This window comes from Phascolarctos cinereus, unplaced genomic scaffold (assembly GCF_003287225.1).
Source record: "Phascolarctos cinereus isolate Bilbo 61053 unplaced genomic scaffold, phaCin_HiC Scaffold_4;HRSCAF=312, whole genome shotgun sequence".
Taxonomy (NCBI): Eukaryota; Metazoa; Chordata; class Mammalia; order Diprotodontia; family Phascolarctidae; genus Phascolarctos; species Phascolarctos cinereus.
The window spans coordinates 350,332,200-350,356,240 of NW_027555847.1; the positions used below are offsets into that span (position 1 = coordinate 350,332,200).

The 24,041-nt window shown below is 38.9% G+C and overlaps 1 protein-coding gene across 3 annotated transcripts in view; it reads left to right on the forward strand.

Annotated features, from left to right (window-relative positions):
- The window catches only part of C6 (complement C6), a 69,799-nt gene that overhangs the window by 10,939 nt on the left and 34,819 nt on the right, over window positions 1-24,041 (forward strand). For all 3 annotated transcript variants that reach the window (XM_020996319.1, XM_020996327.1, XM_020996337.2), the window contains 3 exons: window positions 2,465-2,609; window positions 8,880-9,021; window positions 19,519-19,657. In XM_020996319.1, the coding sequence (XP_020851978.1) occupies window positions 2,465-2,609; window positions 8,880-9,021; window positions 19,519-19,657 (426 nt within the window). The remainder of the gene's footprint in view (window positions 1-2,464; window positions 2,610-8,879; window positions 9,022-19,518; window positions 19,658-24,041) is intronic.

A 24,041-nucleotide genomic window follows, 5' to 3' on the forward strand; every position in this document is an offset into this window, starting at 1 on the left:
TTAGTTCAATGTAAGGGAAATTATAAACATAATAGAACATATTAATAACAAAAATTATAACCACATGATTATATCAATAGATGCTGAAAAAGCTTTTAACAAAAGTCCAATATCCACATATGTTAAATAACAACAATATTAGACAGCACAAGAATAAATGGATCTTTCCTTAATACGGTCATTATTACTATCTACTTAAAACCCAGAGTCAATATTTTATTTAATAAACAAAGGCTAGACACCTTCCCAATAAGATCAGGGACATGGCAAAGATATCTCTTATCATCACCTTTATTTGCCATAGTTCAGGAAATTATTTGCTTAGTGTCCCCATTACCCTCCACCCCCGTCTAGGGCCATAAGCTGGTGAGAGAGAGAGAGACAGAAAGAGAGACAGAGGCAGAGAGACACAGAGAGAGCATTTATTGAGTGCTTATTATGTATCATACACTGTGATAAATACTAGAGATACAAATATAAGAGATGATCTCTGCCCTCAAAGAGCTTACATTCTAATGGGGAAAGACCACAAACACACAAAGAGGTGCTAAAAAGGGGGGTGGATGGGAAGGAAAAAATCTGCACAGAGCCCAGTGAAGAGATTGCAACGTGTTTCACAGAGTCCTGGGTCCTGGAAAGATAGGGCAAAATGCTTACCTATCAGAGCAGGATTAGCCAGTGGTAAAAGTCAAGTTTCTGGAGGGATAGAGATGGTTTGAATGTAGGTAGGTATTAGAAAAGATGATTCGGTGGAAGAATTTCCTACACAGATGAAATCACAAATCTAGTTCCAAAAGAGAAGCAGAAAAGAATGGGAGCCTCTGGCTATTGCTGCCCAAACCAAATAAGTCTGCAAAGTATTTTCCTTATAACTACCCTGTGAAGTAGGTACAGCAACCATTATTAACCTCTTTTTACAAATAAAGCCAATGAAGCATAAAGAGTACAAGTGACTGTTAGTAAACAGAAAAATAATTTGAACCCACATCTCCTGACATCAAGACTAATGTTCTTCCTATCAAACCACACTGTCCTTCCTTATTAGATAGTTAAAACCTCCAATCTCCTTATTATTGGAGAGGGAGCTAGGTGGCACAATGGAGAGAGCATTGGACCTAGAGTCAGGAGGACTTGAGTATTTAGCCTCAGACACTGAGTGAGTCGCTCAACCTCTGTCTGCTTCAGTTTCATCAACTGTAGATTGGGGATGATAATAACAGTACCTACTTACAGGGTTGTTGAGAGCATCAAATGAGATCCTTATTACAAAGCACTTAGCACAGTGATTGGCACATAGCGGGCACTATGTAAATGCTAGCTATTGTTGTTACAATTAGACATATTCTGCTCACACTTCTGGCTTCAGGTTTTTCTAGGAGATGAGAGAAACAAAACAGAGGAAGGAACCAGTGCATGACAGAGGCTGAAACTGAGCTGAGATGGGAACAAGAAAACTGATGAGTCACTCAGTTTGTGTGCACTTCAAGATTTTAAAATGTGGTGGCCTGAAAGGTTACTTGAGCTAGGTCATTGATCTTAATGGATGCTGACCAAATTGGGTATTATAATAAGCACATCCCAGAATTGCGTAGTTGCTCCTTCACATTTTTTTAAAATTACTTTCCAGTTGGCAATATGACATGGGGAGGGCACTTATATGGTTTTTCTCCTCTGCCATTCTTCCACAGAGCTATGAAGTCTTTTTTCACATTTATAACCTCACAGTATTCAAAAGATAGGGAAAAGCTAGTGTTATCTTGCATAATACTTTACATAGTTAGAGGACTCAATAAACATTTATAATCAGAAAACTTTAGAGCTGAAATGAATCTTAGAGATACATCTCTTTCATTTTATAGGTGAGTAAACTGAGGCACTAAGATGTTTGATGACTTGCCCCAGGTAACACAGCTAGTTAGTGGTAGAGAATGGAATCACCATTTGCTAGGCAGGAAGGGATCTAAGAGTTCACTTAGTCTTATTCCCTTATTTTGTAGATGAGGAAAATGAGCAACAGAGAGGGCAAGGGACTTATCTACAGTCATACAGCTAGCAGGCAGCAGATCTGGGAGAGGAACCCAGGCCTTCTGACTTCACATTCAGCACTCTTTCATTGCCTTTCTGTGGATACTGTCTCCATGGAAGCCATGAAATCATAACAGGCAAGAAGTAAAGATGATCTCAGTAGTTATCCAAGCGACTCAGGTCTCCAAGCCCTTATTTCATTATACTCTTTCCTCATTACCATTTTAACTGATGGAGAAACTAAGTCACATTGAGAAAACAGTTTTCTTGAAGCCCTACAAAGTCACTGACCTGATCAGGATTAAGAGCCCACACCTCTGGACTAATAAATACAAGAATCCTTTGGGATCATACTGTCCCAGTGAGCAAGTAACACAGTATTTTAGGGTTTGGGCAGCAATAGACAGTGTCCCCCCATTCTCCTCTGCTTCCCTTTCAGTTTCGAGTGAGATCCCTCTTGCGTCCCTCGCAGTTTGGGGGGCAGCCATGTACGGAGCAGCTGGTGGAATCCCAAAGATGTTATCCAACAAAATTGTGCAACAGAGAAGACATTGATTGCAAGAACAAATTCAAGTGTGACAGTGGTAATGTATTTTTCACCTGGGTATCATCTGTAGCTTGGAGAAGTAGATCTAGTAAAAATCATTCCGGTTTACTTCTTGTAAATGTTATCCATCAGCAGTCTTCACCACATTTGAAAAAAATTTTAAAAACAACAACGGAAAACACCCCCACAGCAATAGTCTACTGATTATCAAGGTGTTCATGTGTTAAGTGGAAGCTTTCAGCTTATAATCATTTTGCTTAGGCTTCCTGATTCTTCTCCTAATCACGTTTCAAGGCCAAATCACTTCTTGTGATATTGCCCAATGAGGCAGACCCAAGAGAAAGGAGGAGGAGGAAGACAAGATTGATATAAAAGAAGGGCTCCTTTATAGGCTCACATCTGGGTAATCAGAAATTAGGAGACAGATGGGAGAAAAATCATCAGATTAATAAAGTTATTTGAAAAGTTTGTTTTAAGGTTTTTTTTTAATTCAGGCACATGAGGGTGCTAAATATGAGGTGTTCTAGAAAGCAACATGACTGACTTTTTTGCATGGATTATAAACTGACCATGAAGGCAATTAGAAAATAAACAATCTGGAAATAGCTTGTGCAATGGACATGTCATTGGGATAAATAAATGACTTCCCAAGGTAACTACTTTGAAGAAGAACGTTTATTTGATGCACAGATTCTGTGTTTGTTTTTTGATGGGGAAAGTGGGTCTGAAACTGATTCCACTGATTTAGAAAATACTTAATGTAGAAACTCCCTTTACAGATGCAGATCTATAATTTCTCTGTAATTTATAATTCTACCAAGTCCCCTGAGGCCTATGATCACACACCTAGTATCAGTCAGTGGCACAATAGATAAGGTGCTGGGCCTGGAATTATGAAAATCTGAGTTCAAATCTGACATCAGACACACATTTAATAACTGTATGACCCTGGGAAAATCACTTATCATCTCCTTCCTTCCTCAAAATCCTCCACACCAAGTTCTGGCGTGTTCTTTTGAAAAGAGTTACATTATATATTACTTAATCATACATCTCTTTCACTAGGGGATAATTCTAAAATAGTAATCAATTTAATGTATCTCTTTATTAATTTTAAGTTTATGTTGGAATTCAGGCTGGTAAAATTTATTTCCTTTTTGGATGTTAAGGGAAACCATTAAAGAGTAAAAGTTAAACTGTGACTATCCTCCACTCAACCCCAACTCCACTAAAAAATTTTTTTTGTTTCAAATAGAATTGTGGCTTTGATTATCAGTTAGAATAAACATTCTAGGTCCCTTATCCACCATCTTGGCCCTCTCCATTCCTTGCTTGACAAGCTTTGCCAGTCTTTGTAGACAGCCAGCTAAGAATCTTATTTTATTCTGTGATCACAAAATTAAGGTCTTGGACCTGAGATTTGAGATTTAGGGATAGCTATAACTATATTATTATTGAAATAGATATCAATCTATCTATAGAGAGAGGTTTGGGGATAGGTATGTATATGTACATATATGGCATATATAATTTATGTGTGCATATATCTATGTAAATAGAGAGAGGGACAGTAGAATATATATTCTATTCTGCCTTTCTTCCAAAGAACTATAAAGCTTTTTTTTTTTTGCAAGATAGGCAAAAGCTAGTGTTATCTTGCATAATGCTTTACTTTTTTTGGTGGGCTCAATAAATAATTATGATTAGTTCTGATATAAAATCAAAGGACATATATATATATACACATACATACACATATAGACATGCACACACACATGCACACACACACATCCAGTGTCTGCATAGGTAAAGTCAAATCATATGTGACCAAAAGGTTTGGCTATTGTGTTATACTTTAGACCATCATGACATCCTTAGAATATCTATGCTCTTAATAAGAATCTTATGCCAAACCATAGCACAGAGCTAAAACTAGGTTAGAGAAATTAGGGGTTTTGTCCCAGGGCACTGAAATTTAGAGGTAAACATAATTGACTAGTTAAAAAGAACACTTACTTAAAGTAGGAAGCTTCTAGATGTGCAACCCCCCCATAAAAAAGTTCTGGATGACAGTACCCAGTGTGACTTCCTCATCAGGCCAGCTTTGTCCTTCAATAGTTTCCCCAACAGTGGCCTTATGGTATCCCAGGGTCTCCACACACAGAGCCTAATGTCCCACGATCCAAGACTATAGAACATAGATTTAGAGCTAGAAGGGACCTTAAAAGTTATTGAAGGGGCAGCTTGGTGGCACAGTAGATAGGGCACCGGCCCTGGAGTCAGGAGGACCTGAGTTCAAAATGTGGCCTCAGACACATAACACTTACTAGCTGTGTGACTCTGGGCAAGTCACTTAACCCCAGTTGCCACACCAAAAACAAACAAACAAACAAAAAATAAAGGTTATTGAGTCCAACCTCTTCATTTTACAGGTGGGGAAACAAAGGTTCATAAAAGTTGTGATTTTCCCAAGGTCCATGGCTAGTAAGTATCTAAGGCAGGATTTAAATTCAAATCTTCCTTAGCTCCATGCTTACCTATCTGCCTGAAGACCTATGCCCATCTGTCTTCTCCAGCTCCTACCCACTTGCTAAATCGGTTTTGTCTTAAAAGCTGATTTGAGGTCACTCCTCTTCTTGCCTACCCCAGCATTTATTTTCCCCCACTCTGGGTACCAGAATTGCCCGAGGCTCTGACAGCCCAGTCACAGCTGGACTGCTGTGGGCATTTATAACCAGGGCACTGTGGTGAAAAGAAAGATACTAAAAAAAGATCCAATTTAAATGAAGAAGATTTTGGGGCCATGCATAAGCATAGAGCTGGGGTGGGGAAACTGAGGTCTTCTAGGTCTTTGGGTGTGGCCTTTTGACTGAGTCCAAGTTTTACAGAACAAATCCTTTTATTAAGGGGATTTGTTCTGTGAAGTTTGGATTTAGTCGAAGGGCTGCACATGAGGACCTAGAGGGCCACATGTGGCCTCGAGGCCACAGGTTCCCCACCCCTGCCATAAGATACATTCACTTCATTCTGGAAAGGTGAAGAATGAAAGAAATTTTCCTACAGTCTATGAAATCCAAGAAAGGGAAGGAGGAAAGCAAAGATATAGAATAAGAAACTGATCTCTTAACCTTGGAAGAGTAGAAACAGAAAGCAGTTTTTGAAGCTTAAAAAGGAGACTGTTTCAGGACAAATAACAAGGAAGTTTGAGGCAACCTGGCATAGTGGATATAGAGTTGTCCAGGAGTCAGGAAGACCCAGTTTCAAGTCCCTGGCTCTCTGACCCTTGGCTAGTCATTTAACCCTTTAGTCTCAGTTATAGAGCAAATGACATTCAGCATGGCTATTGGGAGTTTCCTTGCCCAGAGTTCTTTATATCAATGAAATCACAGATCCAATTTTAAAAAAAAGCCAAAAAGTATTTATTGACACAACAAATAATAAACAAATCAAATATCTCATCATAGGAAGCAGCTAGGTGGTACAGCAAAGCTGGGCCAGGAGTCAGAAAGCCCTGAGTTCAAATCTCACCTCAGACACTTACTAGCTGTGTCACTCCAGGCAAGTCATTTAACCTCTGTCTTTCCCAGTTCCCTCAACTGTAAAATGAGGATAATAATAGGACTTCCTCCTAGGGCTGTTGTGAGGATCAAATGTGATATTTGTAAGGCACTTAGAATGGTGCCTGACATGTAGTAGGGGCTTAATAAATTCTTTCTCCTCCATCATCTCAAGAGATTATTCAGACCAGTAATGCAACTTTCATCGACAAGCCTATAATGAAATAGCATGAGAAAGCTAGGCATGTTACAACTGTATCACCCAGTTTCTCGATGTGAATTCTTAAAGAGGGCATCTGTACAATGGGTATTACAATAACACTTACCTCCCAAGGTGGTTGTGAGGACCAAACAGAACGATCACTGCAAAGTACTTAGCACGGTTCCTGGCACAAAGTAGGCTCTTTATAAATGTTAATTATCAGCTATTATGAAATATTATCTTCATTTTGTAAATGAATGAAGTCAAGTCTAGAGAATTGAAGAGGCTTGCTTACAGTCACAGAGTTAGTAAGTGCGAGAGCTGGAATAGTAACCCAAGTCTCAGGATGCCAAAGCCAGTTGCGGTTTGTGCTAAACTGTGATTCATCTGTATTGTGACAGAATCACAATCATATTCTTTTTTCCTTCTAAAAGAGTCAATATCAGAGTTATATACCAAATAGTCAGGAACCATAACTTAAAACTTAAAAAAAAAGAAAAGTCTTTCAATCTTTTAGATATCTAACTTCTACATAAAAATATTTTTCTTTTTTTTCTGCTGTGGTGTGTGTGTGTGTGTGTGTGTGTGTGTGTGTGTAGGGAAATGCTCTTATGTGTATACATACATATATATATATATATATATATATATATATATACATACACACACACACACATATATATCTTCACTCTTAATTGTAGCTGTCTTGGGTCGGGGAGAGGGAAAAAGAACAAAGCAAAAAGTGCACAACAGAGAACAAAAGAAAACTTACAAGGAAGCAAAGAAAAGATGGACGGCTCAGAACATAATGCGTAGTATTTCTTGAAATTGAAATTTATTGTTATATATTTTGAATCCTCTCTTACATCCTGATGTGCACATGGCAACACTTTTTCTTATTTTGTATTTGTTTTAATATTTAAGTTTATATGTTTCTTTTTCTTCTCTTATTGTCTATTTAAGTTTTAGTATTTAAGTTTAAAATAAATTATTTAAAAAAAGAAAAACAATATGCTCTTGACCTGAGATTTCCTGGCTATAGGGTACTCCTTATGTTGAAATTCCCTTAACTTTGGCAGACCAGATTCTCATTTATAATTTATAGCTTTATAGATGAAGCCATTACTAGAGCAGAATGGCTGAGGCCTTGAACCAGGTGCCAGCATCTGAGGGGAAAGGGAGAGAGAGCTGCCCTCTTTCCACTAGAATTATAGCTGCAGGTGGAATATCTCTCTCCTGGCAGCCTTCTTTTCCATTTTCAATCCCAGTGGAGTGACAGACCAAATGCTCTGGAAGAACACTTCATCTACCCTCACATGAATTTGCCTCAAGTGCTGGGGCCCAGATATACTCTGCTTAGAGAATTGCCTGGGATACTGAGAAATTAAGTGACTTGCCCAGGGCCATACTTGTAGTTGTCAGAGAAACAAAATTTAAACCCACATCTTCCAGAACCCAGGCCAGTCCCCTATCCACTATGCCATGCTGACTATTCATGTATATCTTATTCCAAAACAACAGGAATTTTGTTGTTTAAAAACAAAGCAAAAAAAAATTTTTCAGTGTATCTTGAGATCCATATAAATCAGCAAAATCTCATAAGCTTTATATGTATAGTCCTATAAAATGAAAATTAATCTTTAAATAATAGTAATACCTTAAAAGAGCATCCAAGAAAGCCTTACTACATTTTCTTTACTGAGGTTGGGGATGAACACTAGAAGGCTGTAGAACAAGAATTGAAATATGCTTTCTGGAAAATTCTCCATTAACAAAGACCATTTCATCAGAATTGTCTAATTATTGCAGTTAATGAAGATGTTATTATATATTCCTTGTAAAAAGATCATTTCCAGTATTTGAATGATTAGTCAGTTCTACTGATGAAGCCGGATATTTTAAATTTTTTTCTAACACATGAATTTCCCAGAGTTTCATGGCTTTGTTTTTGTGGCTAAAATACAACTGTTTACTATTAATAGTTATCAGTTCTGAGAAATGACAACCTCTGCTCACCTTTCCTGATATTCTGTAGTTTAGGCATATTTTCAATAATTTAAATGTCTACCTACAATTGTCTCTGCCAATAGTCTCAGTACTACTTCTCTAGTGGTCATAAATAAGATCTTAATCTCTCATTGTCCTATGAAAAAACAGTAACAATAATTCAATGAGTTTGATTCTGTCATACAGGAATATAATACAGTAGACTGTACATGTTTCACTCCTCTGAGAAGGTAATTTTTGTTCTATTGTTCAATAACAATGAGAAGATTCTAAGATTTATTTCCCTTTCTAACAAAGCAAAATAAATATTTGCATTGGTACTTCAGATGTCTATTGGCCTCTTAGGAAAAAGGAGAAAAATCAGTTTATCTTTTATCACTCCATTTTAAAAAATTATTTTATCTGTTTATCAAGCTAGTAGGATATTCCCTATACTTTGCCTTGAAACTAAGGGCATTTGTGTCCCAAATTTACATTAACAAACCTTTAAAAAAATTTTAAAGTGTTTTGTTGCATGATATTTTTCTTTTCCTCAAAACAGGTCGATGTATTGCCAAGAACTTGTTATGCAATGGAGAAAATGACTGCAGAGATAACTCAGATGAAAAGGATTGTGACAGACAGAAAAGAGTGTGTAATAGGGTATATCATCCTATCCCAAGCGTGCAGTTAATGGGAAATGGGTACGTAACTTTATTTACCATTTTTATAGAGACAGAATCACAGAAGTATGGAGCTAGAAGTAGAAATGGGGCAAATATTTGTTGAAATATCCCTCCTTTAATTCCCACCAACTCCCTTCACATTGTCATTTGGCACCCCTGACCACAACACTTCAGTGGTTACAGAATGCTAGAGACATTAGTGCCGGATGGTCCCTCAGTCCAGCTCCCTCATATTTTGTTTGTTTTTGGCAGGGCAATTGGGGTTAAGTGACAAGGGTCACATAGCTAGTAAGTTTCTGAGGTTGGATTTAAACTCAGGTCCTCCTGATACCAGGGCTGGTGTTCTATGTACTGCGCTACCTAGCTGCCTCATCCCCCTCATTTCATGGGGAGCATGTAAGCACCATCTGTAGTGACTGGGCCCTCAGCCCAGACACAGTGAGGTGGAGTATCTGGAGGCGAGGAAATCCTGAGATAGTACATAGGCCTTAATGATGTCATTACAGGATTTGCTATTGTGAAGGAGAACAGCAGCCGTGTAACTGACTCTGAGTATATTCATCTGTGCCAGTGTTGTCAAAAAAAGTAGTCAGAAACAGAATCTTAGCATCTTAAGGTAGGAAGAGACCCCATTTATAGATGAAGAAACTAAGATCTATAAAGGTGAGGGAATGGGAATGTTTTGACTTAGTCCAGAGGATGTGATAGCCAGCTTCGAATACTTGAACAAGGATTAGAAGTGCTCCATTTAGCCCCAAAGGGCAGGACTAGGAGAAATAGTAGTAAGTACAGAAGTAAACTTATGTGGATACAATTTCAAGGTTGTGCTGAGCCAGCTCACGAGGGCTTGTAAGTCCATTGTTAAATATTCACTGTAATCGTTCATACCCTGGAAATGTATTGGTTAGTTGATTGTCTAGATTTAAGAAAGAGATGGAAAAAAAGTTAATAATGTAAATTTGAAAGTATATCAAGGGTTTGGAGAGCTGGTTGTTAAACATTTACCAGCATACTCCTGGATATAAAAAAAAAACTTTTTAATGATCTTAGCTTTCCAAAAGAGGAATGGGCTGCCTTGAGCAATAGTGGGTTCATCATTATTTAAGGTCTGTGAGCAGATAATGTGTGTATATTTGAACACATTCTGTCTCCAACATGGCTCACACCAAAGAACTGCCAAGGTACTTTCTAGCTAAGATTCTTTAAGGTGACTTGTCCAACATCACACAGTGAGTTAGTCTAGAAACTTAGACAAGAGCCCAGGGCTCCTCACTTGTGGTACAGAACTTGTAAGACAGAATTGGGAAGAGAAGAAATAAGGGTTATCTAGAATAAGTAAAAGAATGATGATGGAATGATCAAGTCAAAGGAGGATGCCTTCGTGGAATTCCTTTAATAGGACAATATCAGTAAAGCCCCTTTACCTATTTAGCTACTGGCCAAATGGCCAACAGTTCACTCCTTGCTTAGACTGGAGCACATTAGAGTATACGGAGTGTTTAACTTCCAGAGATGAATAGGACAAAAACCTTAACACCAAGAGGGAAAAGAGAAACAAATGATGGTTAGGGCTAGAGTTAGAGTTGAATGATTAACTAGCAATGATGCACCAGACCTAAGCACAGTATGGATCTGTCCTAAAGATTCTTCCCACTCATAATATTACAGGTCCAGGAGCTGCCCTGTCCTTTCAACACTGACCTTGAGGGTTTTGTTTGGGGATCATCTGACAGGAATTTCTTTGCTCTAGAACTGTGCTTACTTACTGCCCATCCCATTCAGCTATAACATGTTACCATCTCTAGGTTCATAGTTCTAGGCCAGAAGGGACTTCAGAGGTAAGTAAGTCCAACCTGGCAATTTTACAGAAGAGGAAACTGAGGGCCAAGGAGATTAAATGCCTTTCCCAAATTCACAAAGACAGAAAGCATCAGAGACAGGATTAGACCCCAGGTCTAGAGTCTGTGTTCTTTCCACTATACCCTCTTGCCTCTCTGCCTTATGGTTTTCAAAATGTGATAATTATATGTGCATATTAACATAATAATATATCATATATATATATATATAAAATTATCTCACATTATCTTCACAGCAACTCTACAAAGTTGAAGATGCATATTATCACCCCCATTTTACAAGTAAGGAAGTTGAGGCTCAAATAAGCTTAGCAACTTACCCACAGAAGCACAGCTTATAAATGGCAGAGCTTGAAGTGGAACTCAGTTCTTTAGACTTTAAGCCCAGGACTTTTCTCAACTATACCATTTGCTTTGTTAGTTCATCCATCTCTGCACTCATCAAAGGAATGAACAGAATTAGTGTTTATTAAGAGTTTGCTATGTGTTAGGCACTGTGCCAAATGCTTTATAATTATTATCTGATTTGATCTCATAACAACCCTGGTTAGTAGGTGCTGTTATGATCCTCATTTTAAATTTGAGGAAATTGAGGCAGACAAAGGTTAAGTGACTTGTCCAGAGTCACACAGCTAGCAAGTATCTGAGGCTGGATTTGAACTCAGGTCCTCTTGACTCAAAATCTATGTCTCCATGCACTGCATCACTAGCTACATCTCAAAATCCAAGAAAAGAGTCATAATGTCTATACACAAATACCCAAAGTTTAGCAGCAAACATGAGGAACCAGAGGTACTAATCTGTAAGAAAGCAAATTTGGCCTCAAAACACTGTTAAACTTTGTGGGATGTAACCCATGACTGAACCATCATGAGCATGGATGAATATACCTTATTGAAAAAGGATACATAGAGGTTGTAGGGCATTGTATTATAGCACTGTATTATTATAATAGTTTACATTTATATAGCACTATAAGGTTTGAAAATTGCTTTACATTCATTATCTCATTTGATCCTTTCAGTAATCCCATGAAGTAGGTGCTATAATTTCCCCCATTATATAGATAACAAAACTGGGGCTGAGAAAGGTTAAAAGGCGTGTCCAAAATCATACAGATAACATGTGTGAAGCAAGATTTTAACTCAGCTATTCCCTGACTGTAATTATAGTTCTATATTCACTATTCTGCCCGGCAGACTCTAATGTATATTTGTGTGAGAAAATCTAGGAACAAGAGGAGGAAAGCATAATAAAAAGTATTTAGGTTAAGATCAATAAAGAGAAACAGCAGTTATTTGTCACTGGAACATATCACAGATTATCTCTACAGAAGGAATGAATAGAGGAAGAGTTTGGGGGAATATATCACAAGTGAGGTACAGAGACATAAAATAAGAGTGATGGGAGACTTCAGTTTATACAGAATTCAGTTTATACAGACATCTAAGGAGCTTTCTGACAAAAGCAGAACTTCTAATGACTTCTTGATTTGCTTAATAATAACTTCATCCTTTAAAAAGTAGAGGAAGAAATAAAAGGACATTATATTTGGGATCTGATTCTCCTTTATAGGGAGGAATTGGTTGTTGGAGTGAAAATGATGGGAATTATTGTGAGGGGGCAACCAATTCCCTTCTACAGTTTGTGATAGAGAAAGAGATGAAATTCACACATTGTTTGACATCTACCAGAAATTTTTTGGAAATTCAGTTTCAAAAAATTTAGAGGAAAAATAGGTGACTATAGTCAGTGACCACTGACTAAATCTGCAGGGGAAATAATCACAGAAAGGATAGGAAATGGCCAAGAATGAAAATCTGAAATCGGAAAGGGAAACAATTCTAATGAGAAGTGGAAAAAATGCAATTTATCTGAAGAGTTTAATGTGGAGGCACAGGGAACTCTCCAGCCAATTTAGTTTGTTTGTTTTTTGAGAAGTTTACAAAAGATGGAAGAAAGGCCACAATCTCATAAAAAGAGCATCAGGAGTGCTAACACTCAGTCTGAGCTGAGGAAGTTGAGGGATCTTAAGGACCACAAAGAGGAATTTGTTTAAGTTCTATTGGAAGAAAAAGGAAGCTCAGAGAAAGAATAGGAGCTTTGCTCAGGGTGAATAGGATGCTGATTGACAACAGAGAGGTCCTCAATTATGATTTTTACTGCATTTCTCTACCAAGGAGAATGACCTTTGTACTAGAAAGGACAGAACCAAAATGACTAAAAGGGCATTCATACCCAAGATATGTAAAGACATGCTAAGAGAGCACCTGGATCCCCTTGATGAACTCAAATCACGCACTGCTGATGAACTACATTCTTGGAAATTGGCAGATATGATTGTTGAAATTACTATTAGTGATATACGAAGGATCATGGAAAATGGAAGAAGTATCAGAAAATGGAAGAAAGGTAGATAGTGTCCTGATTTTCCAGAAAAAGGGAAGAGAACAAAGTCTACATCCTATAGGCCAGTAAGCTTCACTTTAATCAATCCTAGAACAGATCATTAAGGAGAAAATTGGCTAATATCTAGAAAATGAAAATGGAGTTACAGAGTTAGCATGATTTCATCAAGAAAAGATCACGCCAGACTAACCGTACTTCCTTTTTTGACAGGGCTATTAATGGGTAGATGAGGAAAACTATAGCCATGACTATGATTTACCTAGCTTTTAGCAGAGAGTTTGGTAAAATAACTCATGCTATTTTTTTTTTGGGAAAAGATAGAGGGATATGTATTAGATGAGAATACAATTAGATGAATTCAGAATTGGTTGGATGGCTAAACTCTGAGTAGTTATTAAAAGGTCTCCAGTGAAGCACTCGGGGATCTGTGCTTGGCCCTGTGTGGTTTACCATTTTTTATCAATAGCTTGGATAAAGACATAGAGTGCATGTTTGCCAGACTTTCAGATGACACAAAGCTGGGAGGGATGGCTAACATACTGGATCTAAAAGGATCTTCTCAGGACATAGCATTTAGCTGAATCTGATAAGATGAAATTCAGTAGGGTTAAATGCAAAATCTATACTTGCCCACAAAATCAACTTCATAAAGATAAAATGGGGGAGGGATGATTAGATGGCAGTTTATCTGAAAAAAAAAAAGATCTGAGGTCTGTAAAGGGCCACAAGCTCAATACTACAATGTGATGTAGCAACTAAAAAAAAAAAAGGGAATGGAATCTTGGCCAGCATTAAGAGACACATGACTTCCAGGTATGGGCAGATTAGTCCCACGGTGCTTTCTGCCCTTGCCAGACCTTATCGGGAGTATTGTGTTCGGTTCTGGATGCCGTAGTTTAACAAGGATATTGATAAACTTGAAAATCCCAGAGCAAACATCCAGGATGTTTAAAGGCCTTGAGATCCATGTCATATAAGAACTGATTTAAGCAACTGAGCATGTTTGCCTGAAGAAGAGAAGATTTAATCTAGAAGTTATGAGAGCTCACATCATGTATTTGAAGCACTGTCAGGTGGAGGATTAGATTTGCTACGTAGGTCCCCAGAGGGCAGGAACATGGGTGTAGGTTGAAAGAGAAAAGTTTAGGCTCAGTGTCGAGAAAAACCATATCATGGTTAGAACTGTCTAAAATGGGCTGAAAGAACTGGAAATTTCCCCCCTCCTTGGGGGTCTTGAAGCAGAATCTGGATTACCATTTGTCAGGTACATCATAGGGAGAATTCCATTCATGTAGGGGTTTGCCTAGAGAGCTAATGAGAACCTTTCTAACTTCACATTCTGTGACTCTGGGAAAATGATAACTGATATCAAGGGAGGCATAGGGGAAGTAGCATTGCCTCTGGGACATAGGATCCAAATTCAAATATTGTCTCTGATACTGATTGCCTGCACGAACTGGGGAAAGTCATTTTAGCAACCTGGATGGCAGTTTCCTAATTTGTAAAAAGAGGGGCTGGGTGTCTTAGATGTTATCTGAGGTCCTTTCCTACTATATGCTTTACAGAGGTTTCCATTTTCTCTTCATAATGGTCAGGTGAAGTAGTGGCAGGGCTCTGCATTTCAAACAAATAAACTCAACCACCAATGATTTATTAAGTGCCCACTAAGTGCTAGAAACTCAGTATACAAACTCAAAAAAAATAAAACAGTCCCTACTTTCACTGAGGCCATTGTTGGGCAGTTGGCTTGACCATACCATTGAACACACAAAAGATAAAATCATCTCCCACACACCCTTAGTGTACGAAGGTGGGAAGAAAAACATAGCTGAGAACAGCCCTTTCAGAGCCCGGCTTCTCAAATTGCCTTCTGGGGCTCTCATTATTATACTAGCAGGCTGTGTAGGATGTAAATAAAATAGTACTAAAAATATGTCCAAGAACACTGGGAATAAACAGTGGCCAGAGCACCGTCTGAGGGCTCTGTGCTTCTCTACAGTGTCACATGCAGTCCTTGAAGCCAACGTGAATGCAAAAATAGCCAACATGAAGAACTGCATTAGGGCTGCAATGCAAAGTATTGTTATATTCCGTGAAAGACCCAACATAGCATCATTGAGAAACAGATGAATATTAACGTCTGTCGGCTCTTCAACAAAATCCATAGCATGTGTCAAGGACACACTGACTGGTAGATTCTGGTCAAAACAGTCACCCCCAGTTAGGCTTCATTTGTGAATGGTCGGTTGATAAGCATCTATCACAATGGAGAAGATGAGAGGCAGTGTGAAATGTGGGTATAATACTGGATTTGGAGTCAAGAAGACCTGAGTTCATTCACTTACTAAATGCAGGATCTTAGGTGAGCAGCTAGTGGATAGTATGGGACATTGTTGGATTGAGTCAAGAAATCCTGAGTTCAGATTCAGCCTCAGACACTTCTTAGCTGAGTGACCCTGGGCAATTTAACATCTGTCTAACTCAGTCTCCCCAACTTTAAAATAGGGATAATAACAGCACCTACCTCATAGGTTTGTTGTAAAAATCGAATAAGTTGTATATCAAGTGCTTTGCAAACCTTAAAGCATTTATGAATGCTATAGCTATTTTTATAATTGTTTTTATTAAAATGGGGGTGATAATAGTACCTACTCCCTAGGACCGTAGTGAGGAGCAAATCAGATAATATTTGTAAAGCACTCTGCAAACCTTAAATCTCTATAGAAATGCTATTGTTACTATTGCTTAATTTTTAGGCCTCAGTTTCCTTTCTGTACAATGGAAATAGTAACACCCCACAGAGTTATTGTGAGGCTCAGCATAGATAATGTGTATTAAGTTATTTTCAAGCCTTAAAGCCCTATACAAATATGTACATGTTAACCAGAATGAACAAATAAATACAAATAGAGTTGTGGATTTAGGAGGGCCTTCACAGGCCCTTTAATCCAACTCCCTCATTTTACAGTTAAGGAAAACTGGAGTCTAGGGATGTCAAATGACTTGCCCAGGGTCACTGTGATGTAGTATGCATCGTAGGTGAGTCCCCTGCCTCCAGAGCCAGAGCTTTCTCCCCTATACCCTACTATCTTCAATGAGGAAAGATGAAAGATGACAAATGCTTTGGAAACACCAGTTATTATGATAGCTTTTCATGTCTTCCCCATCAGTCTTCTTTCTCTCAGCTAAACACACCCAGTTCCTTTCATTTCTTCTCCTGTCACATTGTCTTCAGCCCACCTGCTGCTCTGGACATGCTCAGTTGTTCAGCATCCCTCCTGCACACACCCTTAAATTTTTTTTTTAATGTATGGCATAAAACAAGCATTTCCATAACATAGTACAATAGAAAAAGATGATTGTACATGAAACTGGCACAAGTTGCTATTCCTTTCAAATATACAACGAAATTGTCATGTAAACTTCCTTTTTTTTCTTCCCTCTCCACCCCCGCCCTAATGATGGCTTTCATCAGACAGAAGAGGACCTGGGTTCAAATCCTACCTCTACCATTTACTATCTATGTGACTCTAGATAAGTCACTTCATCTATCTGTGCCTCAGTTTCCTCATGTGTAAATAGGTATACATAGATGTAAACTTATTCTATACATACTGTTATTTATCACTTCTTCCTGTGGATGCAGATAGTGGCTTTCTTCATATGTCCTTTGTAGTTAATTTGGGTGTTTATAATAGTCAAAATGACATATTCACTTAAAGTCGTTCTTAAAACAATTGCTATTACTGTATACAATGTTCTTTTGGTTCTGCTCTTTATTATTTTGTGCAAGTCTTTCTATGTTTTTCTAAGATCATTGAGTTCATCATTTCTTTCTTTCTTTCTTTTTTTTTTTGATTAGGCAATCAGGGTTAAGGGACTTGCTCAGGGTCACACAGCTAGCAAGTGTCAAGTGTCTGAAGCCAGATTTGAACTTAGGTCCTCCTGACTCCAAGGCCGGACCTCTATCCACTTTGCCACCTAGCAGCCCCTGTGCTCATCATTTCTTAAAGCGCAGTAATATTCCATCACAATCATATACCACAACTTGTTCAGCCATTTCCCAATTTTAAGGGCTGTAGAGAAGTCAGTCAATCATTCTCCACAGCACTTCATTTGGTATCACTGAGAGGCATGTAGTAGGCCCTGTTCAGACCACAGCTCCCCAAATGTGTTCAGCTCAGGGCACCAAGCAGGGTAGGGACACTGAGTTCAGAGGAGGGCCAAGAAAATGGTGAATAGACTGAAAAATCATGTTTCATTAAAACGAATGAAGGAACCAGGCTTGTTTGGCTGAGAGAAGGGAAAACTCATGGAGGACTTGAGGGTACAGTCACGGTGCCGCTCCACAAAGGTTGTTGTATTTGGAGTCAAAGGACTGGGAGGAAACCCATGTCTGTTACTGTGTTTGTCTGATGACAGACAAATGGGGTTTGTCATCTCTGCAAGATCTTTTAACAAGTGCTTCATGTATCAAATAGGGTATAATCATTGTGATTTTTAAAATTTGTTGTTTACTGTTGTAGCTATAAGTGAGAGGAATCACTTGGACTAAGTGGTCCTAAGGTCCATAAACATATAAGCAATAATAGCCTGTACTTTCCCACTGTCTCAACTCATGCTGATCATGAGTCAAACTTGCAAACGATTGTGGCTCCTGGGGCTGTAATTGCACCGACCACAATGCCAAAGGGGACAGCTAGGTGGCTCAGTGGATACAGCACTCTTTGGAATCAGGATGACATCTTCCTGAGGTCAGATCTAACCTCAGACACTAGCCATGTGACGCTGGGCAAGCCACTTAACCCTGTTTGCCTCAGTTTGCTCATCCATAAAATGAACTGGAAAAGGAAATGGCAAACCACTTTAGAATCTTTGCCAAGAAAATCCCAAATAGGGTCATGAAGAATCAGACATAAATAAACAACAACAATAGAATAGATAATTTAAAATTAGAAAAGTTAATTGATTTCCCTGGAAGTCATATAGTTAACAGAATTAGGACTCAAACATGAGTGTCCATATTCTAAGGCCAGGGCTCTTTGAGAGGGAGTAGATAGAGGTAGCGCAGTGTAAAGCTGGGGGACCCGGATTCAACAAGACCTGAGTTTTAATCTGGCCTTAGACACTTCTTAGCTGTGTGACCCTGGACAAGACATTTAACCTCTGTCTGCCTCAGTTTCCTCATCTGAAAAAATGAGAATAATTATAATACCTGCTTCCCAGGGTTGCAAAGATAAAATGAGACATTTGTAAAGCATCTGAAAGGCCATATAAGTGCTACACATTATTATATTTATCATCATCATCATCATCATGAAATGATGATGATGATGATGATGCCTCTAAAGGTCATCACGAGGAGAACTAGGAGGAAATTACAAGGTATTTGATTTCAGCTCCCTATAAGGAAGAATTTTCTAATAAGAAAAGATTTCTAAAAGTGAAATGATTACCTTGACAGAGAGTAAGTTCCCATCACTGAAGATGTCCAAATAGAGGCTAGATAACCACTGGTTGGGATGATGATGATGAAGACAGTCATGCTCCAGGTGGGGGCTGTATTGCATAAGACAGCATGGTGTGAGAGTAAAACAAACAAAACAAACTTTCAATGTGGATTCTGAGGCTGTTTACTTGCTTGACTTGGAATAAATCACTTTTCTATCAGGAGCTCTGTTTCCTCATCTGTCAAATGAAAGGATTAGATCACTGGATTTGCCATAAAGAGGACCTGGGTTCAAATCCTACCTCTACCACTTACTACCTATGTGACTCTGGATAAGGCACTTCATTTCTCTGTGCCTCAGTTTCCTCATGTGTAAAGCTGGCACATGGGACTAGCTGGCCCTAGTAGAGGTCCTTTCTAGCCCTAAGCATATTATCTAAAATCCTACAGCATGATAATCTTTATTATCTCTTCTTATTCTCTGATACTGGGCTAGAGTATGTTGTTATTTTTCCTTATAAGCTACCTTTGAAGGCTCTATGTGTTTCACAAGTAATGAAATCTTGATAAATTTTAAATGTATGTTTTGGAACAAGTAGGTAAGTAGACTGATAAGAAGCCAAGTATGACCCAGGAAGGGTATGCTGTGGCTTCTAGCCTCTCTACCCGCTGGGACAGAATAAGGAGTGCTTTTCTCAAGCATTCTTCTTGTGTCAGAAAATATGCAGGGGAGAAGAGGAATAAGGTCTTGATATTGCTTCACAGCTGCTGAATTCCTGGAAATTGCTTTGTCCCTAGGTTTCACTTTCTGGCAGGAGAACCCAGAGGAGAAGTCCTTGATAATGCTTTAACTGGAGGAAAATGTATGACCGTCAAAAGCAGCAGAACCAGTAACCCTTACCGTGTCCCAGCCAACATAGAAAGCGTCAGCTTTGAGGTACAACCACACTGAGGTCACTCATGTCACGGGCAACCTCAATACTAAACTCTTTTTTTTTCTTTTTGCTTAGGCAATTAGGGTTAAGTAACTCACCCAGGGTCACACAGCTAGCAAGTGTCAAGTGGCTGAGGCTGGATTTGAACTTAGGTCTTCCTGACTCCAAGGCCAGAGCTCTATCCACTGTGCCACCTAGCTGCTCCAATGCTAAACTCTTAAGAGTCCAGTCCACTTTGCAGTGTAGTCCAGAAAGTGGTATCTGCTGTCAGAGTCAAGAAGCCTTAGGGCTAAGAGCGTTGAGGACATTCTCTGGACCAGGCAATGGGCACAACCTTCACACAGGGACATGGTTTGATCAACTCAGGTTTCCCAAGACATTTTCACTCTGTTACAGGGCTGTTTCTCTATGGATATTAACCCAGCAATGAAAACATGTCCAATGCCACAAGCCAGTTGTTCAAGGCTTAAGAGACATCAAACAATCTAATGAAAACAGGGCAGCAAACTTCTCCTTTCTATTTATTTTTTTTGTTGGCTTGTTTTTTTACAAGATTCTGGTTTTGTAGTAAAAAAAATGTTGGTTTTCCCAACTTGGTAATCTTAGCACAATGGGCTCCAAATGTTTTTTGATCATGTAAGCCATTAGTAAAAAATATTTCTTAGCAGGAATAGGTATATATTTACTTATTTATGGATGCATGTACTACTATACTAATAATAATATACATCATAAAACACGGAAATAGACATTTCAAAAGGATGAGATAAAGATAAAATAGTATTTGATGCTGGAGGTAATAGAAAGCCATTGAAATCTATTGAGTAGGGATTTGACTTGGCAGCTCTGGGCATTAGCAAAAATCCTTTAGGATGGACACTAAGAGAAAAGGAAAGGCCTATGTACAAACCAGTGTTAACTCATTCTGTTATTAATATAGTTAGACAACTTCTCCGCCTCATTCAGATTTAATAGATGTGATGGAACCAAGGCTCACTGGGATGCAACCAGTCCTTCCCAACCATGAGAGAGCACATGGCATGCAAGACAATTTGATTACCTCTTTTTAAATAGTATTACTACTGTGGGATGTCAAGAAAATTCAAATCAGTTCAACAAATATTATTAAGCACCTACTATGTATAGAACATGGGATTAAGCACCAGATAAAGTACAAAGTTTAGATAAGAAAAGGTTCATACCCTATAGAGATTTGAATACGTTAAAGTGATTGGTCAATGCCCAAATAACTGTAATGTAAAATAATAAAAAATGATTGTCTGAAGAGATGTGCAAATAAAGTGTGCTGGGAGATTCCAGGAGATAATACCACTGCTAAAGGGGAAAAGCAGAGAAAGTTCCCTGAAAGAAATGATACTTAGTAACTAAAGGAAGAGGAATGCAGTAGACAGAGCATGCATATAGCAAAGCATTTGACAAAGTCCTTCATGATATCCTTGTCAACAAAATGCAGAGATGCAGATTAAAGGATAGGGCAGTTAGGCTGATGCAGAGCAGAACGGCTGACCCAAAGAGTTGTAGGTGGATTGATATCAAGGAATCACAGTTTCTAGTGGAGCATCCCTGGGGTCTGTCTTTGTCCTCTTGCTCTTGAACTTTTTTAATCAATAGTTTAGATGCAGGCATTGATGGTATATTATCAAATTTGCAGATGATGTGATGCTTGTGAGCAACAGCAAAGTACTAAATGACAGAGTCAGGCTCCCAAGATTAAGCAAAATCTAAGAAGCTGAAATTTAATAGAGATAAATATAAGATCAAAAATTTATCAACTTCACAAATACAAAATGTGAAGGGGAAGAATGACTAGGTCACATGTTAAAGAAAATGTAGTTTGCAGTAGCCTGCACATGCAGCATGAGTCAACAGTGTGACATGGCACCCAATTTTAGGTTCCATTAATAGAGTTATAATGGAATGAACAGATGCATGAAGAAATGAGGGAAATTCAAATATACATCATTGGACTCCAAATCTAGCATCCTAGGCAGTGAAGTGTAACAGTGTATTGAGCTCTGGGCCTGGCCTCAGGAACACCTGAGTTCACATCCAACCTCAGACGCTAGAGGTGTGATCCTGGGCAAGTCACTTAACCTCTGTTTACCTCAGTTTCCTCAGCTATAAAATGAGGATAATAACAGTAGCTACTTCACAGAGCTGTTGTAAGGATCAAAGGAGATCATATGTACAAAGTGCTTAGCCCAGTGCCGGGCACATAGTAGACACTATTTTGCTGTTATTCAGTCGTTTAAGCCATCTCCAACTCTTCATGACCCCATTTAGAGTTTTCTTGGCAAAGATACTGGATTGGTTTGCCATTTTCTTCTCCAGGTCATTTTACAGATGAGGAAACTGAGGCAAACAGAGTTAAATGACTTGCCCAGAGTCACACAGCTGGTAAGTATCTGAGGCCAGATTTGAACTCATGAAGATGAGTCTTCCGGACTCCAAACCCAGCACTTTATCCCCTGCACCACCTAGCTGCCCCCTAGTAGGTACTATATAAATGCTTATTCCTTACCTTTCCCCTTCCCCTCTTTCCTTCCATACTGCTTTCCCTTCAAAAGGAGGTCATGGGGCAGCTAGGTGTCACAGTGGATAGACCACCAGTCCTGGATTCAGGAGAACCTGCATTCAAATCCAGCCTCAGACACATAACACTTACTAGCTGTGTGACCCTGGGCAAGTTACTTAACCCCATTGCCTAGCAAAACAAAAAACAAAAAAACAAAAACCAAACAAAACAAAAGGAAGTCATGGTTTAGTAGATAGATTATTGACTTGCAGTTAGTATCAACTCTGGTGCTTCCTAGTTGTGTGACCACGAGCAAATCACTTCACCTTTAGGAGTCTTAGTTTCTCCACCTGTAAAATAGCAAACGTAATATCTATGGTACCCACCTGTGAAGATTGTTTTTGTTTTTTGTTTTTTCCCGGAACTCTGATTTCATGGAAATGTACTTGAGTGTGTGGAACGTCCTTCTACTAATGTGGGTGAGCAAAAGGTTTAGAGACAGCCTGTGTCATCTGTCCATGCTCAGACAGCTAGGATGTTTCAGAGGCAAACCCAGTCTCTAACTCTGCCTACTCCTCTATCCACTGTAGCCCACTACCTCATGGGGTTCTTGTAAGAATCAAATGAGGTAATATGTATAAAGTGCTTTGCAAACCTTAAAGTGCCTTATAAATGTCAATTATTATCATTGTAATTGTCATGGAATATAGCAGTTGTTTGATAGTATTTGAAGGGTTGTTATATAGAAAAGGGGCTAGACGTCTCCTTGTCTCTAAAAGGCAGAACTAAACAATAAATCAGAACTTGCAGAGAAGCAGATTTGGTGCCTCTATTTTAAAAAAAATTTAAACTTTGTAATAATTTTAACACTCCATAAGTGGGAAGGACTAACTCAAGAGAAAAGAAGGACTGCCTCCCTATCAGACTTTAAACAGTGACTGAGTGAGTACACATCAGAAATTCTGCAAGAAGGCATTCAGTTGGAGGTTGGACCAATTGACCTCTGACACTTCTTCCATCTTTGAGATTCTATGCTCCTATGATTCAGAGAACAGAGCAAGCTCAAGCTGTATCTAATCAAAAAGGAGGAAAACGAAATATTTCAGATGATTTGTCTTCCTTTTCCCCTGTTCAATCAACTTAAAACAGAGCTGTCTATTTTTCTTTCTTTCAAAACTGTTTTAGACTCAAAATCTTAAATTCTCCCTTTCCTGATGTGCAGACTATGTTCCTCCCCAGGGTTAGTAGGGAAAATGGGTTCATCAGAGATAAGCCGTGAATGCCATAGCAGACACATCTGCAAGATGTTTTCAGGAGCCAAGGATGTGGTTCTTATGGACCAAGTGACTTGAATTCATTAAAGACAGTTCATTGTTTCTTACCATCTCCCTGGGGTATAGGGTGTGTTCAAGAAGGACTAGTGCCTCTGGTGTGAGGGCTGCTGAGCCCTTTTCAGGCCTACTTATCCATCTTTTGTGACCACCTGATTCACCCAGCTCTCACCTGTGACTCCAAGAAGCTATAGCAAGTAGAGTAGCCACACCTCAGTAAACCATTTTTGACAGATGGACTAAGTCAGGTTGAGGGTAACCAAGGGGTCTCAAACTCTTTGGTGAGTTAGGGAGGTGTCTAAACCAATCATGTGAAGGCTTCCCCTGGTAGAATGGGTGGATGAGTCCAGTTTGTTCCAATGGCCAGGAAGGTAGCTAAAGCAGGCACTATGGGGAGCTCAGAGTTTGATTAGACATCAAAGACAACATGGTCATCCACTGTACCCTGAACCATCACCAATCATCTTGACTTTTGTCTTGCTGCTGGACTTTGATGGCTTTGGAAGAGAGAGAAAGAGA